Raw genomic sequence first — 23166 nt, forward strand, 5'->3', positions numbered from 1 at the left:
GAAAAAACCTCTCCAAAAAAAAAAAAAAAAAGTAAAATAACACCCATTAAAGAATTTCCAAGCTTCTAACTTGGGTAATAAAAAACACAAACCTAGACCAGGTCAGTCAACCACTTTTTTTTTTTCTTAAAAGTCAGATTAGTATTTTAAGTTTTATGGACCATATATGGTCTCTGTTGCAGCGACTCGGTTCTCTTCTTGTAGCATGAAAACTTTACCCAAGGACAATAGTAGTTGAACGTATGGTTATATCCCTAGATATTAGTTTACCATGAAGGAAAGAAGCTGGGCTTGACCTTCTAGCCATAGTTTGCTAATCTCTGACCTAGAAACCAGCTCTAAAGAAAACATTATTATTATTGTTATTATTATTATTTATCTTAGGAATCTCACAAATCAGACTTATTAGTCTAAATCAGAATGGATTAGGTAGATGTTTATATATATACCTCAGTATATATAATAATGCTGTCCTCAAAGCAACAACTTACAAAACAACATTTTTTTTTTTAAATAAGATTTTTGCCATAGAGCGTGTGCACTTGTCTGAGACAGACAGAGAGAGGGAAATGAGAAATCACCCCCGCGGGGGATGGCCATGCCACAGTTCCTTCTCCTCCAGTCTCCTCTTTGAGCACACATGCACATGTACCCGGTGTGATTTTTAAGCCTCTAGGTCTGGTACTCTGTCCATAGTTGGCCATGTGGGAGTCCAGTGCCTTAATCACTATGCCAGCTACTGCCCCCCAAAAAGCTTCAAAAAGACAACTCACTGAAATGTTAGAAGAGCTGTGTTAAAAATGTTAGGAGGACATGGTTTTAGACTGTACTCCTGCTGTAGGCTCCAAAAGATCAGACCAAAATGCAATCACTCATGCTAAAATGTCACATAGGTCCCAAAATAGACTTCACATTTTTTTTTTCAGAAATGGGAGATTTCACACGCCTCCTTTCTCATAAAATTTAGCCTTCATTGCTTTACAAGACTCCTTGCTACCCTTCCTATTGGTGGTTTTCCCTTTAAAATTATCCTGAAAGCTCTAAGACCTTGATGCGCAATATTCAGAGAAACGTGAATATTGTGTGCCAGGGTGTTTAAACTCGCCCCTGCCAGAATAAATTTCATTTTCTTTATTTCCTTTGCCTCAGGACTTATTTTAGGTGGACAACTGCTAGATACCTTTTCCTTTGTAGTACAGAATCTTCAATCCTAATTGTTGCCTGTTTATCCTTTGAACCTTAAATTCTCTTCAGTTTTCTGCATTGTTTTAGATCGATGAATACCTACTGCATTCCAGACCTGCCAATGGCATGTCATCCGAAAGCAGCATGGCAAAACTTTTCTTTTTTTCCAATTGTATGAATCAGTGATAAAAATCTTGAATGACATTAAGCAAGATCTCACGCTGTTTTTTATAAATGTTGTTTCAAAGTAGGTCAGAGACTTCCTGTTGGCACCACAGAAAATGGCCTAAGTTACTTTTACAATTTTTGCCTAACTACAATTTTGTTTGACAGAATTTCTTCTAGAAAATGCCTATACAATGGATTAAATCTCCTTCATAATAGAATTTTATAATAGAACTAGAAATAAACCCTTATGTGTCAGTAATATGTGGATTAATGTATCTCCAGGTAAACACTGGAGTGACATATTTCATGTTAAATTGGCTGGTCTTATACTTAAGCGACCTGGAAAGGAAAGTGGCTGAAGGAGTGATGTCATTCATCACAGATTACTTTCTGGAAAACAGAGTTTCTGTACTTCATTTTCTTAATTTATGACTTTGATTGGTAAAACCTTTTGCTCTATAATAAAAAAATTTTTACACTCCTAATATTCATGTAGCATTGTTAATAGAAAGCCCACTGGCCAAGTCGTTTTTGTATAATGTGCTTATGATTTACACAAGAGATTGTGGAAGGTTTTGAAAAGTCTAACTTGCTTGAGTATATAAAATTATCATTTTTATTATAGCTTTTTATTTATCATACTATATAAAATGATCTCAGAGTCTCCAAAGAATGCTGATTTAATATATATTTTACTTTGCAGAATACAATTAATGGTTATTGCAAATGCAGATTTTTACAAGTAAACTCTGAAAGTATCACTGTAGATATTTTTTAGTTTATTCAGAGTATAGTAAATCATAATTCTCAAATGTTTATAATCAGAGTGATGCCATGTATATCTTAACAGTCATATAGGCAATAAATGAAAACTTAGTGCAGATCTCTCTAAAACATAAAAGTTATGTTTTGTTCCATATCAGAAAGTCTGTAAACAAAGGTAGGTGCTACTGATTTCTGCATACCCCATGTGACAAGGTGTACCACATTAAAGACAAATCTAATTCCTTTTTTAATAAGTCTTTAAGAATCTGAATTTTTCAAAAAAATTCACTTATTAGGGGGTTGTAATATTGATATTTCTTTTGGAATGCCCCTGCACTATATAGGTCTTATAATCACACTAAAACCTAATTCTTTAAGCTTTCCAAATACAGACTTTCTCTACTTTTTGATTGTGATCATTTGTTTTTCTTTGCATATTCTATCTAAAGCATTTAGTACTATACCTGGCACGTAATAAACAATTATGATAGGCTATTATCGTTTGTGTCAATTTCTTTTTGCTGCTGTAATACAGTATCACAAACTAGGTAGCTTAAAAGAATACACATTGGGGTCAGCAGGTTGCATAGTGGTTAAGGTGCTGGACACTGACATGTCTGACAATGGTTTGAGTCCTGGGCCTGGTGAGTTGAAACATGCCAGGCACATGTGCATGCATGCCCAAGATCCCAGGAGGAGATATGAGAAGGGATTGTGGCATACACATTCCCCCTGGAGGGTGATTTCTCACTTTTCCTCTCACTTCTGTCTCTTCTCGCTCCCCAGCAAGTACACATGGCCTGAGGAAAAAAAAAAAACATATTTTATATATATATAAATTGTGGCTTTGGGACCAGCAGATGGTGTAATGGTTACATTGCTGGATTCCTTCAATGCTGATCATGATTCAAGTCTTAGGCCTGGCAGTTTGAAACTCCAGGCGTGTATGCATGCCCAAAATCCAAAGAGGAGAATGGAGGAGAAGGGATTGAGGCATGACCATCCCTGCTAGGGGATGACTTTTCACTTTCTTTCTCTCTCTGTCTCTCTAGCAAGTGCACATATCCTATCTCTCTCTCTCTCTTTTAACATATTTTTTTAAATAAAGAGTTTTTTGCTATAGGGTGCATGTGCTCGCCAGAGAGACAGAAATTGAGAGACAGAAAGTGAGAAATCACCTCCCAGAGGTCATAGCCATGCTGCAATCCCTTCTCCATTTTCCTCTTGGGATTTGGGGCAAACATACACACATGCCCAGTGCGAATTTCAAGCTGCAAGTTCTGGGACTTGAACCACAGTCGACCACACTGAAGTCCAGTGCCTTAACCATTTTACCACCTGCTCACCCCAGTCTTTACCTCATGTTAGCAACCCATGTCAGTTCAGGTTCTCTCCAAAGCAGATACCAAGATGGAATTAGAGGATCAGACATTTTGAAAAAGTTACTGGGGAAATGCCTGTGAAAGGTGAAAGAAGAGGAGCCAGAAATAGACTGAAAATTGATATTTAGGTCTCATATCTGTGAACACTGAAAGGGGAGGCAAATTTGGATAGAAGGAATGTCAGACTACAGCACAGTGCTGATAACATCATGTCTGTTTTGATTAGGAGTCTCCAGGGAAAATTGCCCATTAGTGATACCCTGTACCCTAGCAGAAACGGACCAGTATTAACAGCCTCATGGAATTCAGTTAGCTGCAAGCAGCCCAGGCAATGTGGCTATGGTTGCTTATCAGGTAGCAGGCGGAGGCTGTCAACTGTGTTCCGTGCAGTAGGTTCTCTTAAAGTGAGACCTAATGGATACCTCCATGACTCCACCCCTTGATTCAGACACACCCACTTCTTCAGGCACATTTTGGGAGCAACCTTAAAATTATTTAATTTGACTTCCTTCCTTTACTTCTACTAATAGTCAATCATATGGGCAAAGCCATTATAATATCTCTATAAAAACATAATAATATTTAAAATATTAATGATTTTCATTTTAGGATTATAAAGAAATACTATACATGGAGTCATACCACATGTTTTATGCTGGAACAATGAAAAATACATTGTGACACTTAATCCAAGTTGTTGCATGGAGTGATTAGCCATATATTCTTATTTTGTATAATATTCTCTTATATGAATTTACCAGACTTGAGGTTTTCTGACTTTGAACCCAATTTCTTTATGGTAACTATTCTCATTGTAGTATAAACTGTTTTAGTAAAATTGACTTCCTAATGCCCAGTGAAGATCTACTGTATTGGGGAACAGTAGAAGTTTTAATCTGATCAGCTAATAAAAAGAAGAGAGACAACCATCTTAATTTTATGTATAGAGCACTTTGGAAAGTAGACTAAGATTGTTTGGCCTTCTTTAAAGTGAGGCGAGTTTATGGGGTCTGAGGGATGCTGGGGAAGGACTGAATTGCTTAGCGCAGCAGAAAGCCCCAGAAGGCCTATTGCCACAACACCTGCCAGTTTTAACTGTAGAGCAGCTTCAACCCACCTTACCAGCATGATTTCCCTCAACAGTTTATTCAGTACTACTGCAAGAGAAAAGCACCATCAGGGTAGGCATGAGGCTAACTGTGGAATGGATGTTTGTGACTCTTTTTTTTTCGTACAATCTCACAACTTGAGATGTTACAGCCTATCACATGACTGATTCGATTTTCATGAAACACTTGACCCATATGATAACATGTGATAACTCTACCTTGACCCATATGATAACTCTACCTGGAGTGCTTTTATCCCTGCTTGACCACTGTCCTCCTGTCTTCTAAGGCCTGTTCTTCAGACATGGAAAAATGTCACCTCTTGTTCCTCTGAAACCCATAGCAGCTCTCATCCAGCTCTTATATGTTGTCTCATAGTTGGTTATTGATTTACCATACCCCTCTGCCAAATGCAAAGACCCCTCCCTCACCTTTGCAGTTATGCCTTAAATACATTTGAACTTGCCATTCATTAAATCTATTTTCATTCCAGTACAGGAATGAACTAATGCAATAAGATCAATGCAGCAGGAGAAAATAGGGCCCAGTAAAGGAAGCCAATAAGCCCGCCGTAGTCACTGTGCGTAAATATCAGCTAGGCTCTGCACACTGGGCATCCAGAGCCTCATTATCACAGAGGAGGAGAACAGTAGCGCTCTTGGAGAAATTTAACATACCATGGCTCTAACATTAGAGAAAAATCTTGTATTAGACTTGATATATAAGAGATAGGCACATAATTATACCCTTAATTCAATAAATATTTAAGGAAGACCTATTAAATGCGTTTGGATTTTTTTTTTTTTTCTGATTTGAGGAGAGGGAAAGGAAGGCAGAATAAAACATTCCTGTCTACCAAGTGGCAAGAGGACAGACAAGTACACAGAGCATTGCAGACTAGGTGATAAGTGCTCTAATTAAAATGAGCTTAGCATTGCCCCATCTAGGAGCACCAACCCAGATAAGAGGGATTAAAGAAGACTTCTTCAAGGAGGTGATTCCTTGTGTTGGGACCAAACTTTGAAAACCATTTGGAAGTTATCTCAGCAGAATGGGGGGGGGGGGGGCGCTGATGTCAAAAGGGGAGGAAACAAAAGAAAGAAACAGAGACAGAGGGCTTTGCAGGCTCCAGGAACAGCACGCACAGGGACCCTGGGGTTCTCAGATGCCAAGGCCTTAGTAGGGACTAATCATAAGAGGCCTCCTATTCAGGGTGAGCAATTTTGCAGTATACCTGAGAAGTCAGCAAGTTGTGGGAAGTTCAATGTAAGGAACTGACGTGATTAGATGGGTAATTCTGAAAGATCAGAGAATGTGCAGCATGTAGATACGAATGAAAAGGGAGCAAGGCCAGAGCCAGAAAGCCTTGTTAGGAGGCATGTGGAGTAGTGATAATGATGGCAGTGATAATGGTGCTCCCACAAGAATGCTAATCACCAGCGTCTACTGTAATAATGAAGAAAGAACACAGAATCGTTTCATGTAACAGTCTCTCTTCCTGCCCTGCAGCAGCCACACTCGGCATTACTTTGAAGTAAAGGTAATTTTTTTGTCTGTTTCTCATGTACTATGGGGAACTTTCTTTAATAATGGAATTTCTCTTTTTTAACATATCATTAGAACTGTCATATGCATGGATCTTCAACGAATACCCATCATTTGTTGAAGAAGATAGTCGGAGATTTGTCTCTCAAGAGACAGGACATCTCTATATAGCCAAGGTGGAGTCATCTGATGTGGGAAACTACACATGTGTGGTGACAAGTACGGTGACAAACACCCGGGTCCTGGGCTCCCCGACTCCTTTGGTGCTACGTTCTGATGGTATGAAATGTTTCATAGTGTGATTCTGAGTGGAAATAGTGGTGTATTTCCAAGTTAAAACAAATGAGAAAAAAGTGAAAAGTCGGTCTTGAAGAATGATTGCTTCCTTTTTGGGGAGAACAAAGAATATATATAGGTCCAGTGATGAGAATAATTCCATGAAGCATAGGCCTTTGCAGGTAATCCTTATTCAGGACCAGTTTCATAATTTGCAGGAACCAGTGAAAAATAAAGATGAGCAGGCCCTTATACAAAAATGACTGAGAATTTCAAAACAGAGATGGCAAACCAGGCATGAGAGCCTCTGAGGCTGGGTTTCAGAGTGCATTCCCATGGAGTCACTGGCCCTGACTTTTGCCATGCTGAGGTTTTTAAAGCTCAGGATATTTTGTTATAGGCTAAAAAACATCACTAAAAAGAAATCATTAAAGAAAAAATCTGTTTCATCAACACCTTAGTGGCTGTTTTAAGAGGAGTCTATGAGCTACAGAGGAAACAGATTTGTGAGCCCGGGAGGCTGACCCACTTCCTCAAATCCCAATCAGATATAGCGTAATGCTCTGACCACAAAGTATCAAAGCACTTTTTTCCAGTCAGTTATAATTGAATTTGACCTTTCCCATTTATTAAGTCACTGTTTCTTGACTCTGGGGAACCATTTAATAATTTAAGATGGGTGTCTATGCTACCAGGGTTCCATTAAGTAAATTCCCTGTGCCATAATTTTTGTTCTTTAGGAAATTTCAGGAAGTCATAATACATTGTATATTTCAGTTTGACTTGAAATGTCCAAATTGAATACAGAATTTCAAAAGCTTTCCATTTAATGTAATGTAAAAGGCATAGTGGTTTTCTTGGAACTGCTCTGTGAGTGATAATTCATGAATCAGCGAATGCAGTGTTCTTAAACATTTATTAATGTTGCCATGTTTGACCCAAGTTAGCATCAGCAAGTTATTTACATTACTAGAAAAAGCTGATTCAAAGTGGAACCAAAGAAAATTTTATTTAAGAGAGACCTAAGCAATTTCAAAGGAAACAATGAAGCTATTAACTTTGTATTGTGGATTTACAGGTGTGATGGGTGAATATGAACCCAAAATAGAAGTTCAGTTTCCAGAAACTCTTCCAGCTGCTAAAGGTTCCACTGTGAAATTGGAATGTTTCGCCCTTGGAAAGTAAGTTTTATAACATTTACTTCTATGTGCTAAAATATTAGCCTGCTGTAAGCAATCAGGGTGGTTCTTGTCAGACTCTCCTTTTCTTATTTTCTAAAATGTACTTTCATTTAGATGCAAAGGAACAAATTAAGTGCAGAAAAAATGCACATATGAAAAATTTGGGTTGAAATTTTAAAGACAATTTGGAGAAAATGACTATACCTGCCTAATTTCATGAGTTAAAATTGCTGTTATTTTTCTTTTTCTTATTTACCTGTAACTAATGGCTTTTTAAAAATCTACATCATAAATTGACCCAAGAAAATGCAGTTTGTTTTATTAAAATATCAATTTAAAAAGTTAAATCTTTGCATCAATTTTATATATTTGACAATGGGAAATGTTGACAGAAATGGAAAACCTGTGTCTTTTTGCTCTGTCTTATCAAAAGCTTTGTTTTGTCAAGTCCAGAAGGTTCCCAGACAACACACACAACTTGTCAATTTTCTTCTTAGTCCTGTACCACAGATTAATTGGAGAAGAAGTGATGGACTGCCCTTTTCCAGTAAAATTAAGCAGAGGAAGTTCAATGGTGTGCTTGAAATCCCCAACTTCCAGCAAGACGATGCAGGTTCCTATGAATGCATTGCAGAGAATTCACGGGGGAAAAATGTTGCCAGAGGGCGACTCACTTACTATGGTGAGTATCTGCTTTGGGAAAATTGGGTTCTTAGTATTTACTCTCTCCTGGGTAAATATTGTTGCTGCTGGTTGGGTCGGAGATTATAGCAGAATCCAAATCTTCAGCTTTTCCTATTCTACATCTCATTCTTGTTTTTGTTTTTGTTTTGTTTTGTTTTGTTTTAATTGAGGAAAAACATTTGTCAAAGATGGAATTAAAATTAAAATTAAATAAAATTTTGCTGTGAAGTTGGAGACAAAATATATTCTTTTCACATTTTTCAGGTGATTAATATAATGAAATATTTCATGTTTCCTAAGGATAATCTTTCATATACTAAGCACATTTGAGAAAAATCTTTTTTTTTAATTAATTTATTTTATTTCTTTTTGTAAGAAAGAGACAGACAAGCAGTTTCTACAGGATTTCACCAGTCTGGGAGGAGATGTCCAGATCCTACCTCCCCACCTCCTACCAGCCTTCTGTCCAAAAGATCACAGGCAAACTAGAGTGTTTAGATCAACCCCGTTCCTAATCCAGGATCTCTCACTCTGGCTCCAGTATCACACGGCAACACCAGACCATGGTTGAGTCAAAAGACCTTTTTTCTGTCTGCCTTCCTCTTGGAAAGGTGTTTTATATCTTTATTACCTATACAAAACAAAACAGAACCAACCCTGTCTACTAGGGAAAGTTGCAATGACTACATTCAACAATTCACCCAAACTTGGGAACTCATTGAGTTCTTCTGTGTTATTCTGTCCCTTCCACAATGTATCTATGTTTTATGGTCTTTAATTTGTAATCCCACTTATTTCACGTAATGTTCCATGTGAGAAAGGAAAGAATAATACTGTTACCTTTATTAGAGTCTATCTGTAGGAAAATTAGATTGCTTTTTTTTCCCCAAAAATTGTTTTCAAATCCCTTTTATTAAAAAAAAAAACACTAGAATTTTTTATTATTTTTAAAAATTATTATTCATACATTAAATCGAAGACCACTAGATTTTTTAATGAAAATTTGATTTAAAAGAAACAGATATATGATTTTACAAAATACACATATAAAATGTATGAATATAAGCTCAGTGAATATATATTTGCAGTTTAATCGTTAGTACTACTGCAAGACTAGAAGGAACTGACCACTTTTGTTAAAAGGCAAATTGCATCATATTCTATGAATTTTAGATCCTGGAAATTGAAACCGTTTGCAATGCAAATTTGTGTACCATACAAAAATGTTGCAGGGAGGAACACATTTGGATGCACAATTAGAATTTTAGGGCCTATTATGATGACCCTTAAAAATTTGAAGTATGGAAATGCATTACCGCTGACATTAACAGTTTTCATATTATTGTAAAATTGTTAGGGTCTGCTGGGAGTGAAATGGAAGCATGGTTTAGTAACATGAGTCATACTGTTTTATAACTCTCCCATCTTGTTACATGATTAGTTTAGAATAAGCAGCATAGTGCTAGCCAGTGGTTTAGTGATTAAGGTGGTGGGGTAGGGCAGTTTGAGTCCCAGACCTGGCAGCTTGAGGAACACAGCAAACATGTGTGCACACCTGCCCAAAATCCTGAAAGGAAGGAGAAATGGATTAGAAGGGATTGTGGCAAGACCATGCAGTATGTGTGGGGTGTGCTTTCTCACTTTCTCTCTTTGTCTCTCTCTTTCTCCCTCATTGTCTGTCTCTGGCAAGTGCATGCAACTTCTGGCAAAAGAACAAACAAACAAAAAACAGAATATACAGCACAACAGTTATCCAGGTGTCAAGATCTATGGGTTAGTAGAGTAATATGGAAATGGTGAGTGGGGCATTTGAGCCATATGGCTACAAAGCTCAAATCAAGTAGCTTTTGTTTCACTTAACTCCTTATTTCTAAGCAACCACTGCTTGATCTCAGGCTAAGAAGTAACCAGTGTGAGAAAGCATAGGACACATGAAATGACATAATGTGTCAATAGAAATGTTTTTAGTTCTATGTAACAGCAAGGCTGCATAAATAATGAACAATGCTGTGCCTTGTATGATGAGAAATGCAAAACTATTGGCTTTCCAAGTCCTTGTAAGTAGGCTCTGGCCTCAGTTTCCCAGTGATTTTTATTTTTACTTTGCTCCCTGCATTTCTTTTTCCTTTCTCGGCATGTTAGTTTCTGTTATGATCACAAAACGGCTGCCAGCAGTGACCAGCACATTCATTGTTATTCATCCTTCCTTTCTCTAAAACATCTAGCACTCTCCTCCTCAAATCTCGCTGACTACGTATTTATTGCTAAACTAATCACTGGCAAGGAGAAATTAGATTAAATCTCCTTTTGGAACAGGAAATAAGGTCTCATTTTTCTGGATTTTATGGACAATGGGAGGTGATAAAAGAGAAGATAACTAAATGAAAAATTAGGGGATATTTTAGAAATAAGGAAGAAAGGAAATAAATGCATAATAGAAAAGCAATAACATCCACTACGTACAGGAGGCTATTGCTTTAGGCCATTATGTAGATAATATGCACCTAGGAAATAAATTAGAAATTAATAATAGAGTTTCATGAAAGTTGTCCTACAATCCCAGCTTGAGATTAGGATATTCAATAAATGTCATGCAGTTCTCTACTTACCTGCTCTAAGATTTCATGTAAAAGTGGTCTGATGGAATATTTGGATCTCATATGATAGAATAATTGAGGAAATCATGTTTAATATGACAGTTACAATCTCAGGATTGGCTTTGTTCAGCAAATTATCCTCCCATTTGGAGAAGATTAGTAGGGAAAAAAAAACAGGTGGAAAAATTTTTAAGATACTTGGATCTCAGTCAGAGGCTCATGTGTGAGTCTGCAGTCTCATTCCACCTCAGGCTGATGAGTTCAAAATGTGTGTTTTAGGGGAACCAGCAGTTAGCATAATGGTTATGTCACTGGACTCCCTCGTAGTCGACCGCGGTTTGCGTCCCGGACCCGGTGGCTTAAAACTCACGTCGGGTGCGTGCCCAAGATCCCGAGAGGAGAATGGAGGAGAAGGGATTGTGGCGTGACCATACCCCCTGGGGGTGATTTCTCCCTTTCTGTCTCTATGTCTCTCTGTCTGTCTGGTGAGTGCACACACCCTATAGCGAAAACCTCTCCAAAAAAAAAAAAAAAAGTGTGTTTTAGTATAAAGTAGAAGTTAACTGGTGCTGAACTTCCCCTCATAGTAGACAATGAGTGTGTGCGTGTGTGTGTGTATGTGTGTATTTATGTATGTATGTATGCATGAAAAATAAGAGAAAATGTGAACCTGTACATTCTATAAAAGATAAATAGCAAAAGTCTCATTTCAATTTCATTTATAAAATAGCAATTGTATGAGATAGAATTGGAAAGACAAACCTTCCCATGGTTGCAATTACACGGAAATGGATAAACTGTTTCTCCATATGGAGGGTGCAAGTGTGAACCCCATAGTACACACCCCATGCATAATGCAGCATGAAGCCAGTAAGACATCTCACCTCCCAGTCTGGGATCCAAAATGCAAGCTGAGACTTGGCTGAATACACTCTGTATGTTGAGTCACTTTTATCGTACATGGTATGTTGCTTTCATCTGTAAAAAGAATTTGTCAAATACCTTCTAAAACATAAGTGAAAATGATAAATCCACTTGATCCAACTAATTTGCATATATAATTTAAAGTTGCTTCAGTTACTTCTTGTTCTGATAAAAAAAGAAATTATATGATTCAAATTGAACCAATTTATCCATCTTCTACTTTCGTTTTAATTTGCTCAGAGCTTTAAAAGATGCTCACTGGCTTGTATTTAATTAAGAATGATTTCTAACTTGAAGGAAGTATTTCTTTTCCTTGGCTATAGAAGTTTCTCTTCTATGGATGTTAGATTTTAGTTGATAATTAGGACCTATACTTGCTGTCAATCAACTTATTAAATTGTCATGAATTGAGACCTTATGGTTTGAAAACACATTCGGAAAATAAAATAAGTTTGTGTACCGGTCTTACTAACCACTGATAGACATCTGAAGAATATAATACAGTGCCTAGAATTTTGAAAACAAAGAAAGCACAGTGAATTTGGTTTAGGAAAGGACAGATTGCAACATCCATCCCCAAATGTAGAAATGTTCATAAATCCACCTGGTAAATACTTAGCAAATTCAATATAATTCTTGCTACTGTGCTCACTTTCATCTATTAATCACCATCTTATTATCCATTCATATATACCTGCATAAGGTATTTACTTTTTATTTGCTGGATGATTTGGATGTCTTTTTTTCCTCTTTCTTTTCTTTTTCATCACAGCAAAACCTCACTGGGTTCAACTCATAAAGGATGTGGAAATAGCTGTGGAGGATAATCTTTATTGGGAATGTCGGGCAAGTGGTAAGCCCAAACCTTCCTACCGATGGTTGAAAAATGGAGAAGCCCTAGTACTAGAGGTAAGGTAATGTACCTGGTTAATCCCTCCTTTCCCCACTTTGCGTTAACTAAATGCTTCATTTAGTACCTACTACCCAAGTAAGCGGTTGAGTTCACACACTTTAATTTGCATTTAAGAGGTGGTACACAGGAAAAAATATAAAATCAAGTACCCAGTCTCCCATGAGAAGATCTTTTCAACTTTGCATTTCATTGGGAAAAAGTAATTTTGTACGTACACTGTGTTTTTTTGATATTGAAGTTAGAAAAGGTCTTCCTTTAATCAAAAATACAATGTAATTTTCTTTTCCTCCTTGACTACTTGGTATGGCTTCTGGAGAATAAATGTATCTATTACTCTGTTACCTTGTTACATGAGTACTTATTTTCTCAGTCACTTCTCGAGCCACGTAACTTTGGCTGTGTGTGTGTGTGTGTGTGTGTGTGTGTGTGTGTGTGTGTATTAAGTCAATTATACTCATTTATGTTTCTAGACATAACCTGTAGTACTATCTAAAAACCCTGGAACATATGTGTGTTTCCTAGAATCTTTAAAAATAAATTCAAGCTACCAGAGCCAGGATTCAAACCACAGTCACCTATGTGGGATACCCCATAATTCTTTTGAATGTTCAGAATTTATAATACTTTTGCCTTGTATGATTTTTTAAAAAGAAATGATGAAAACCTCAATTGGGATAGGTATCGACCTCTTGATGCTTTTTCTTTTCTTTAAGAAATTTTGCTACAGGGCACATGTGCTCACTGTAGAGACAGAGATAGAAAGCGAGATATTACCCCTCAGGGGGAATGGCTGTACTACAGTCCCTTCTCCTCCATTCTTCTCTCAGAATTCTGGGCATACACACACATGCGCCCACACCTGGCATGACTTTCAAGCTGCCGGGTCTGGGACTCAAACCATGGGTGATCATGTGGGAGTTCAGCTCCTTAATCACTATGCCACCTGCTGGCCCCAATGATGCATTTTTGAAACTTTAACCATAAAGGAAAAAATTAAACGACTGCTATATTTTACCTCGTGTTTTGTTATTTTTTGATACTTCTGAACTAAAGAATTTTGATTCATATTTCCAGCATGTAGTTGTTATGGTCGATCAGTCTTATATTTCAAATAAGTAAAAGGTTAAATTTCAGATCTGACTGCTAATACTTAGGGAAACATGCAGGAGGTTTGTGTATGATTGAAACAATAATCAATAGTGTTCATTTTCTTCTAAAATGGTGCATCTGTTTATATGCAAGACATTTTTGTTATCTTCTAGGAGAGAATACAGATAGAAAATGGTGCCATTACAATATCAAACCTAAATGTGACTGATTCTGGCATGTTCCAGTGCATCGCAGAAAACAAGCATGGTCTTGTCTATTCCAGTGCTGAACTCAAGGTTGTTGGTAAGATTTTTCTTTCACCTTATTTTATTTTTTATTTCTTAATTTTTTCATTGCTTCCAGAAGCAGAGATATTTACTTTTCCTATTAGATTTCTACATCTAATAGAATCTGCAGTATTGCACATGATCACTCAGGTTTTCTAATCAAGATTGCATTAACAATTTCTGAGGAAAAGCAGCAGCAATGATTGTGGCCAGAATGAGGGTCATAGGATGAAGTAAATAAATAGGAAAGAAAAGTTATCCTAAGATATCCTTATCCAATTCTAATATCACAAACTAAACAATACTTTTTAAAAGAATAAGCGATCATGGTGTTCTCTGTTGCCAGTCCATAAAAGCAGACATTAACATTTGAATTTAATCATATTCAATTCAAAAGGAGTTGGTGGGTCCAGTCAGTGGTGTGCTGGTTAAGGCTGCTAGACCCCTATGGCCAACTACGTGGGTCAAGTCTCAGACCCGAAGGCTTGAAAACATGCTGGACACCTGTGTGTGTGTGTGTGTGTGTGTGTGTGTGTGTGCATGCCCAAAATCCCAAGAGGAGGGAAAAATGCAGAAATGATTGGATGTGAACATTCCCCATGGATAGTGTTTTCTCACTCACTCCACACCCCCTCAAGCTTTCCACCTCTGGTGAGCACATGTACCCTGTGGCAAATTAAAGAAAGAAAGAAAAAAGGAGGAAAGGAAAAAGGAAGGAAGGAAGAAGGGAAGGAAAGAGAGAGAGAGAGAGAAAGAAGGAAAAAGGAAAAAAAGAGTTGCTTATATCTTTAGTATCACTGTTAGAAAGGTCAAACATTGGACATATCAAAACCTTGATTAACCAAGGCTCCACGACTTAAAATTACTATTTTCTTCTTGTACTTTAGGCATAAAGAAAAGAGTCTTCTATCATGTTTAGTACAATTGCCTAAAAGGACACTTAAGTTTGAAATGATCAAAAATCCAACTAGACTGATATAGCATAGCAAAATATTCATAAATAAGGGAGGGAGGGAGGAAGGAAAGAAGGATAGGAAGATGAAAAGATTGAAGGATAGAAGGAAGCAATTCATCAGTTCATGTAATTAAAAGGAAGAATTTTAATTTAAGCATAATGTGATCCAGGGCTCAAATATTGCATCATCAGGAAAGTCATGCTGTGGTTTTCTATGTAAAAATATGTCATGGCTTCCTGACAACCCAATATTATCACTATTACCAGTCTATATAATGTTTCTCCCCACCGCATGCTGATGTTTTTTTTACCACACTCAGTCTAGTTTTCTTCATTGCTGAACTGGAAGTTTCAGTCCTACACGTCACTGGAACTGTAGCCTGATTTGGGTCTGTATCCATCTCTGGCCCAATCCATAGGGCTGAAAGATTATAAGGCCTTGATTGATTTAACTCAGTAATTTTCAACTGAGGACAGTTTTGCCCTCAGAGAATATTTGGAAATGTCTGAGGTATTTTCAGTCATCGCAACTGAGGATGGGGAAGAGATCGTGTGATGTTAGCGTCTTGTGGCTAGAGGCCAGAGTCTGCTAAATATCCTCCAATATACTAGACACAGCACAGAACTTCTGACAACAGGTAGTTATCCAGCCCCAAATGCCAAGTGTCAAGTGGGGTTAAGAACCCTGGGCTCCATACAGAATAGGTCATTTATCCAAACCGCCTGGAGGTAGGAAATGCATCATCCATCCTAAGGGAGCTGATGCTGGGGAGTGTAGGTCATTAACTGAAAATCTGGCTACTGCCATCCATGTCAGGGAAGTCACATATGACAGGAAGGCGTTTGCACTCACGTCCTAAATGGAAACACTCCTGTGCTCTTGTGCTGACTTAACCTGATGAGCCATAGTTTATTCACCTTTAAAATGGATGGATTCCTACTCAATGTGCTATGTAAGATGGCTGTATAAAAAATATTGCAAAGTATGTTTTTAAAAAGATTGTATTCAAACATAAACAAGTTTTTTGTTTTAGTGAAAATTCTTCTTTCAGGATGTTAATTTTTAAGGCCTCAAATCTCTAGATAACACATGTACAATTAAGGGAATGTTGAATAGGTCATAGGAAAATGAAAAGCACAAGTTTATGTATGGTACAATAAAACTTAAAAACCCATGCCACTTTTTTAATAATATGCATTTTCCATGAGCTTTTTGAAGACCCTTCATAGATAATCGCGTAATACAGTTCTCCTATCAAAAAACTCACTGAGGTTTGCCATAAGATAAAGTATTAGACATTGAGGAAAATACTACCTTCTTGATTTTTCCACATTTTCAGTAAAAAGGAAGGTGATTGTCAGATTAATATATCTCATTTCGAATTAGACATTATTATGTATCTTGAATGTTCAGGTATTATTTCAATATTGGAATTTCATGCATTATTAGCAAACAACATTCTATACATATTATATTTAATATGCTATAGGATTTAGTATAATATGCATATTTTCCCAACTTTTAAGTTAAACTTAACAATATGAAAATTATACAATATTCCTCAATCATTTTTTATCATTTTAGTTCAATATTCAGCTGTGATTCCAAAAGTATTTTATGAGAACCTACTAAGTGCCAGGTACTGTACTAAGTGCTGAGTCCTGGAGGTCAATAAGATAGATGGATTCTACCCCTGTCTTCATGTAACTAATTTTTAAAAATGTTCTATGCTAAATGTTTTCATTTCACTTAATAATCTCAGGATTGGCCTATTTTAAAATTTCAAAATAAACATGAAAAATTTCTGTATTGCCTCAAGATTTAGAACTTGCTGGAGAACAAAATAGCATGAATTTATTTTTTCTTTTTAAAGCTTTGAAATCCTGTGTGTGGTATACAATAAATCAAATGAATCAAGCACTGACACCTTGCACATCAAGGAAACTTTAAAAGTGGTTATGAAGTCAACCTCACAATTTACAGGGATTTTAAAATTCAATAAGTGATCCAATTCTCATTTTCTCTCTTCTTTTTTCTTTTTTTTTTCTTCCTTTTCAGCCTCTGCTCCAGATTTTTCAAAGAATCCGATGAAAAAGTTGGTTCAGGTGCAGGTGGGCAGCCTAGTCAGCTTGGACTGTAAACCCAGAGCCTCCCCCAGGGCACTTTCTTCCTGGAAGAAAGGAGAAGTAGCTGTGCAGGAGCATGAAAGGTATTCTGTCGTCCGAAGCAGTGGTCGATTCTCGCCTTCTCATTTCCATAGTGATATGGAAGTAGGTTTTCAATACGAAATGAAACGAAGTGGCATTTCAGTGGAATGTGATGTGTTCAAGAACCAAAATAGTGTTTTTGTTGTGTAATAGGCTTCTTATGATTGTAATCCATTTTTTTTAATCTAAAAATAGAGATATATACTTACCTAACTTTTTCCCACATAGACCACTTACTCTGACCAAACATGTTTTTCCCCAATTCCTTGAGAAAAAATCATCCAGAATAACAAAGTAATGTCAGCTCCAGATGGAGGCCTCTCATCCCAGGGCAGAACAGAGGAGATGATGTAAGATGGCACCTGCCAAGAACCTAGGTTGCTGTCACCCTATCCTGGAGTCATGTAGGTAGAACTACAGATATTTGGCTTAGCAAAGGCATCTCTGGTTTCCTGGCCATCATTATAATGTTCAAATGAGGAGGCAGAATGGGACTTAGTTAAAAACACAGATTCAGGACAGAATATCTGGGTTCAAATGTTCATTCTGCCTTTTAGGTGCATATGTGCCCAATGTGGTCTTTATGTTGTTTTGTTTGTTTTGTTTTGTAATAATTATTTATTTACTTATTTATTTCAATTTGACCAGAGAAGGACAGTGAGAGAGAGAGAGAGAGAGCGAGAGAGCAAGAAAGAGCAAGCCACCAGGTTTAGTACTTGAACCACGGTCAACCATGTGGGAGTCCAGCACCCTTAACCACCACACCACCTGCCGGCCCCATTATAGTTTGTTTTTTTTAAAACAGATATTTTTGCTATAGAGTGTGTGTGTGCTCACCAGAGAGACAGAGAAAATGAAAGATAATCCCCTGGGGGTGGTGGCCATGCCATAGTTCCTTCTCCTTCATTCTCCTCTCTAGTTTTGGGCAAGCACATATACACATCTGTCATCAGTTTTAAGCCACCAGGTCCCGGATTTGAACTGCAGTCAGCCATGTGGAGCCGAGCACTTTAATCAGTATTCAACCTGCTAGCCTGTCCAGTGTGTTTTTTAAGATGCCAGCTCTAGGACTCAAAGCATATCAGCTAGGTGGGATTCAGCTGCCTTAACTACCACACCACTAGCTGGCCAAAAAGAGGTGTTTTTGTTTTGTTTTGCTTTGTTTTGGGGGGGAGGTTTTTGCTATAGGGCATGTGTGCTCACCAAAAAGAGAGAGACGGAGAGACAGAAAGCAAGAAATCACCCCCCTCCACGGGGGGAATGGCCATGCCACAATCCCCTCTCCTCCATTCTCCTCTCGGGATCTTGGGCACGCACGCACACTCGCCCTGCATGAGTTTAATGCAGGGCACGGGTCCAGTCCGTGTCCGGGTCTGGGTCCGGGTCCGGGTCCAGGACTCGAACCGTGGTCGACAACATAGGAGTCCAGCAACATAGCCATTAAGCCATCTGTTGGTCCCCCTAAAGAATTTTAATTGTACAGTCAATCCTCTGTACCCATGGGTTCTGTGGATTCAACAGATTCACCAAATGTGGATTTAAAATATTCAGGAAAAAAAGAAACAATAAAAACTGGGAATGCAATAATTTAAAAAACTGCGAACCGTGGTCGACAACATAGGAGTCCAGCAACATAGCCATTAAGCCATCTGTTGGTCCCCCTAAAGAATTTTAATTGTACAGTCAATCCTCTGTACCCATGGGTTCTGTGGATTCAACAGATTCACCAAATGTGGATTTAAAATATTCAGGAAAAAAAGAAACAATAAAAACTGGGAATGCAATAATTTAAAAAACTGTAAAATTTAAAAATACAGTATAACACCTATTTATGTAGTGTTTACATAGCATTAGGTGTTATAAGTACATCTAGAGGTGATTTTATTATTTTTAAATTTTTTAAAAAGAATTATTTTACTTATTATTTTTTATTTTTTAAAAATTTTATCTATTTATTTATTTTCATTTTTTATACATTCAAAGGCATTATTTAGAGGTGATTTTAAGTATACAGAAGGATATGTATAGGTTATATGCAAATACTATGCTATTTTATACAAGAAATCTGAACATCCTTGAATTCTGGTATCCACAGGGTTCCTGAAACCACATTCCAAGGATACTGAAGGTCAACTGTGTACATAAATTAAATAGTGATTATTTCCCAAGGGCTTCAATACTTTGCACAATATTAAACCCACTTGTCATCATAGTAGTGAGGAGGGGTCCTTGAAAAAGTTCATGGAAAAAGCATATTATGAGAAAACTATGCATAGATTTCACAAATTTTTTACACCAAAATAAACTTGTTCTTTAACTCTGTTTTTCCATGACTTTTTTGAAGTCCTCTTATGTTGTGAACAAATGCTCTTAAATATCAATTTTAAAAGCATATAAAACAAATATGAGATTTAACAAAAGGACACAAAGTGATATTTACTCTTACATTGTATAGTGTTGGTAAAGGAAATAAAAGTAGAAGTCCCAGATTCTAACCTGGGATTTCTGGCTTGGGCACTTACTACTTGGATGTCACTAGTTCAATTACATAGTACCTCTGAACCTTAGTATTCTCATCCATAAAAACAGAGATAATAATTTCATACCTCACATAGTTGCTGTAAAATAATCCTAACCTTGGACCAGCAGGTGGTGCAGGTGACTTAGATCCCACATGGCCAACTCTGCAGCTCTAGTCCTGGACCCAGAGGCTTGAGAAATACATTGGGTCATGTATGTGTGGCCAAAATCCTGAGAGGAGAATGGAGGAGAAGGGATTGCAGCAGGGCTGTTACTGTGTGATTTCTCACTTCCCCCTCTCTCTGTCACTCCATCTCTCTCCAGCAAGCACAAGTACCTTGTAACAAACTGAAAATGAATTGCTAAAGTAATAGTAATAATCTTAGCATAGTACCTGATATTTATAGATATACTAGTCAGTAAAAATGAGGTGGTGTTACAGATAACATGTTGAAAATACAATGAGTGAAAAAGAAGTGTTTCGTTTGTTGATTGGGTGCTCCTTAGTAAGTTGACCTTTGCTCTAAAGACAGTTGAAGCTACCAGGCTCCACTGTCCTTAGGGATGCAGGCCCCTGCTTCCTTGCTGCCCCACATTTTCACCTCATTAACCACCAGAACTGTGATCTTTAACCTCCTAGTGACACCCCATACATTAAATAAAAACACCTTCAAGAATGCCACTGTTTTGACTAAGCTCCTGGTCTAACCCGCAGCAGACCAGATCTAAATGGAGTCACTCATGTACAATGTCACACAATCAAACTGAAACTTAAAGGAAGCTGATAGATCCCAAATTAAATGTCTTTTTCCTGAAAACAGGAAATTCTAATCTACCTCAGTCATTACTATAAGGAAATACAACCTAGACACATCTTATGGCTTTCTTTAGGAATGTGCACCTGAAATAGCTCCAAACGCTACCTAAACTCATTGGACACTTGGTTTTTGTTGGTTTTATGAGCATCCCATTACTCAAATGCATTCCTCTTGTACTTTCAGACTCATTACCTCCATCACTTTGCTTACAATTAAGCAAGGTGACTCTGGGTGATTAGGAGGTCATCCTGCTGCTCTTATGGTAGAATATGGCCAATCCTTGGTGGACAAGAATCCTTATCCCACTCACTCACAACTTTGGCCTTTAAAATTATCCTGAAATCTGTAACATGCTGGCTCACATTATCTGGACCAAGGTGTACTTCATGACATCTGTGCAATTGTCCTAACCCTCTAAGGCCAAAATAAAATCTTTGTTTTATTTCCTTTGCCTCAGCCAGTTTTTTTTGTTTTGTTTTGTTTTGTTTTGTTTTGATTGACACCAGCAATAACAGAGAGGAAGATCAAAATAAGAATACACATCTTCCCTTTAAAAAGATTTCCAGAATAGTCAGCAAATAGCATGGTGGTTATGGCACTAGGATCCCACATGCCTGACTGCGGTTTGAGTCACAAACCTGGTAACTTACAAATCACACTGGGTCCGTGTATGTGCTTGCCCCAAATCCCAGAAGATTGGAGGAGATGGGATGTGGCGTGGTCCTCCCTCCTAAGGCGTGATTTCTCACCTTCACTCTCACTGTCCGTTTCTCTCCTGCAAAAACACGCACGTTATAGAAAAAAAAAGAAAAAAAAAACTGGGGAAAAAATAAGTCTTCCAGAAGTGCAATATAGTAGTTTTCCTTATACCTTATTTGCCAGAAATTGGTTCCCTGGCCTCAGTTAACAACAAGAGAAATAGAGGTTTGTTTTTATTGTTTAGGTTTTTTTTTTTTCCTAGATGGGGACATGCCCAATGAAATATTAAGAATCTGTTTTTAGGAGAACAGGGAAAATGTTTGCAATTTAAGCAGTGTCTCATTGAAATTAAAGTTAGTTCTCTGACCCCTTCAGGCCTAGTGACCCTCCACTTTTCATTATACATTTCTAACATCTACCCTCTGGAGAATAAGGGAACTTTCTGATATGAAGATAAGAGTTAAAAATAGGAAAGATGTTTAAGGAGAAGATCCACAGTGTTGCAGTTCTTCCCAGTCTGTGATTTGGCTTTTGCTTTTATGTCTTTGGACAGCAGAAAACACTCATGAGCCAAGGCCTCAATGCTTAGGGAAAAGGCTGCTAGAAGCAATTATTGGACAAGTTGCAGATCTGAATCTTCTCCAAGTTCATAGGTACCCAGAGTGGGCTGCAGCCATCACTTGGCAGCAAAACCTATATCCATGCCTCTTGACTTTGTCTGCAGGCTTCAGCCAAATCAGAGAAACATGGTAAATGGCAGATTTATTGTGGTTGTTCGATCATGGACTGCTACAACTGAAAAATAAAGATTTAAATCTCATTCCAGAGACAAATGAATTCACTGATGCATTTGACAATAAAAGAGAAAACAGAATATTTTGATGGGCTATAAATGATACTATTTGAAATCCATTTGATTTTTTAGTTAGCTTTTTGTTGTTTTTGGTAGGTAAATAGGTTTGTTAGTGAACAAAACATGATAAATAGGAAAACTTTTGCCAGTCTAGCACAGGGGGTCTTTGGTAGCAAATATATTTTGATTAAGCCCTTGTTCTATTATATTTGAGGGATCTTCAAAATGTTCATAGAAAACATATATTATAGGACCAGCAGATGTTGTAATGGTTACGTCACTGGTCTACCACATAGTTGACTGCAGTTCAAGCTCCAGATCCCGCAGCTTAAAACTCATGTTGGGCACGTGTGCGTCTGTCCCCAAAATCCTGAGAAGAGAATGGAGGAGAAGGGATTATGGTATGGCTATCCCCCCAAGGGATGAATTCTTGCTTTCTGTCTCTCAATACCTCTCTGTCTCTCCAGCAAGCGCACATGCCCTATGGCAAAACTCTCTCTAAAAATTAAAGAAAAATAAAAGAAAATGCATATTATAAAAAAAACTATATGTGAATTTCCTTTAATGACGACACTGACAAGGTCTTCTCCAGAACGTTTTATTACCCTAGGCTTCTTACAATCTTCTTTTTCCTTTCCCCAACCCCCGGGGGCCTTATATAGGGCCCCTAGCCAATCGGTTCATTGTCCACGTGCACGGAAACTAATCTTCGGGTGAGGATTGGTTGCATGTACTGTTCCCGTGGTGATCATGTGCATACCACGTCACCGCTATGCCCACTTCCGTATAGTTGTTTACTTAAGTAAGGCCTCGAGGACTTCCGCTAGGCGCCATCTTTGGTGCCACGAGGGGAGAGGTCTTTTAGGGGTGCCTTACAAATTTCAAAATTTTTTCCAACAAAATAAACTTGCATTTTAATTCTATTTTTTCATGAACTTTTCAAAATACCCTCATATAGTATTATCCAAAGCCTATATCATTAAAAAAAAAAAAACCTAAGGACTAAAT

General features: G+C 37.5%; 1 protein-coding gene across 1 annotated transcript in view; it reads left to right on the forward strand.

The window, feature by feature from the left end:
* CNTN3 (contactin 3) overlaps positions 1 to 23166 on the forward strand; it is a 304699-nt gene that overhangs the window by 169251 nt on the left and 112282 nt on the right. The window contains exons 5-10 of the mRNA XM_027771124.1: positions 6230 to 6433; positions 7509 to 7611; positions 8109 to 8293; positions 12589 to 12725; positions 13992 to 14121; positions 17120 to 17270. Of these exons, the coding sequence (XP_027626925.1) occupies positions 6230 to 6433; positions 7509 to 7611; positions 8109 to 8293; positions 12589 to 12725; positions 13992 to 14121; positions 17120 to 17270 (910 nt within the window). The remainder of the gene's footprint in view (positions 1 to 6229; positions 6434 to 7508; positions 7612 to 8108; positions 8294 to 12588; positions 12726 to 13991; positions 14122 to 17119; positions 17271 to 23166) is intronic.

This window comes from Tupaia chinensis, unplaced genomic scaffold (genome assembly GCF_000334495.1).
Source record: "Tupaia chinensis unplaced genomic scaffold, TupChi_1.0 Scaffold000185_1, whole genome shotgun sequence".
NCBI lineage: Eukaryota > Metazoa > Chordata > Mammalia > Scandentia > Tupaiidae > Tupaia > Tupaia belangeri.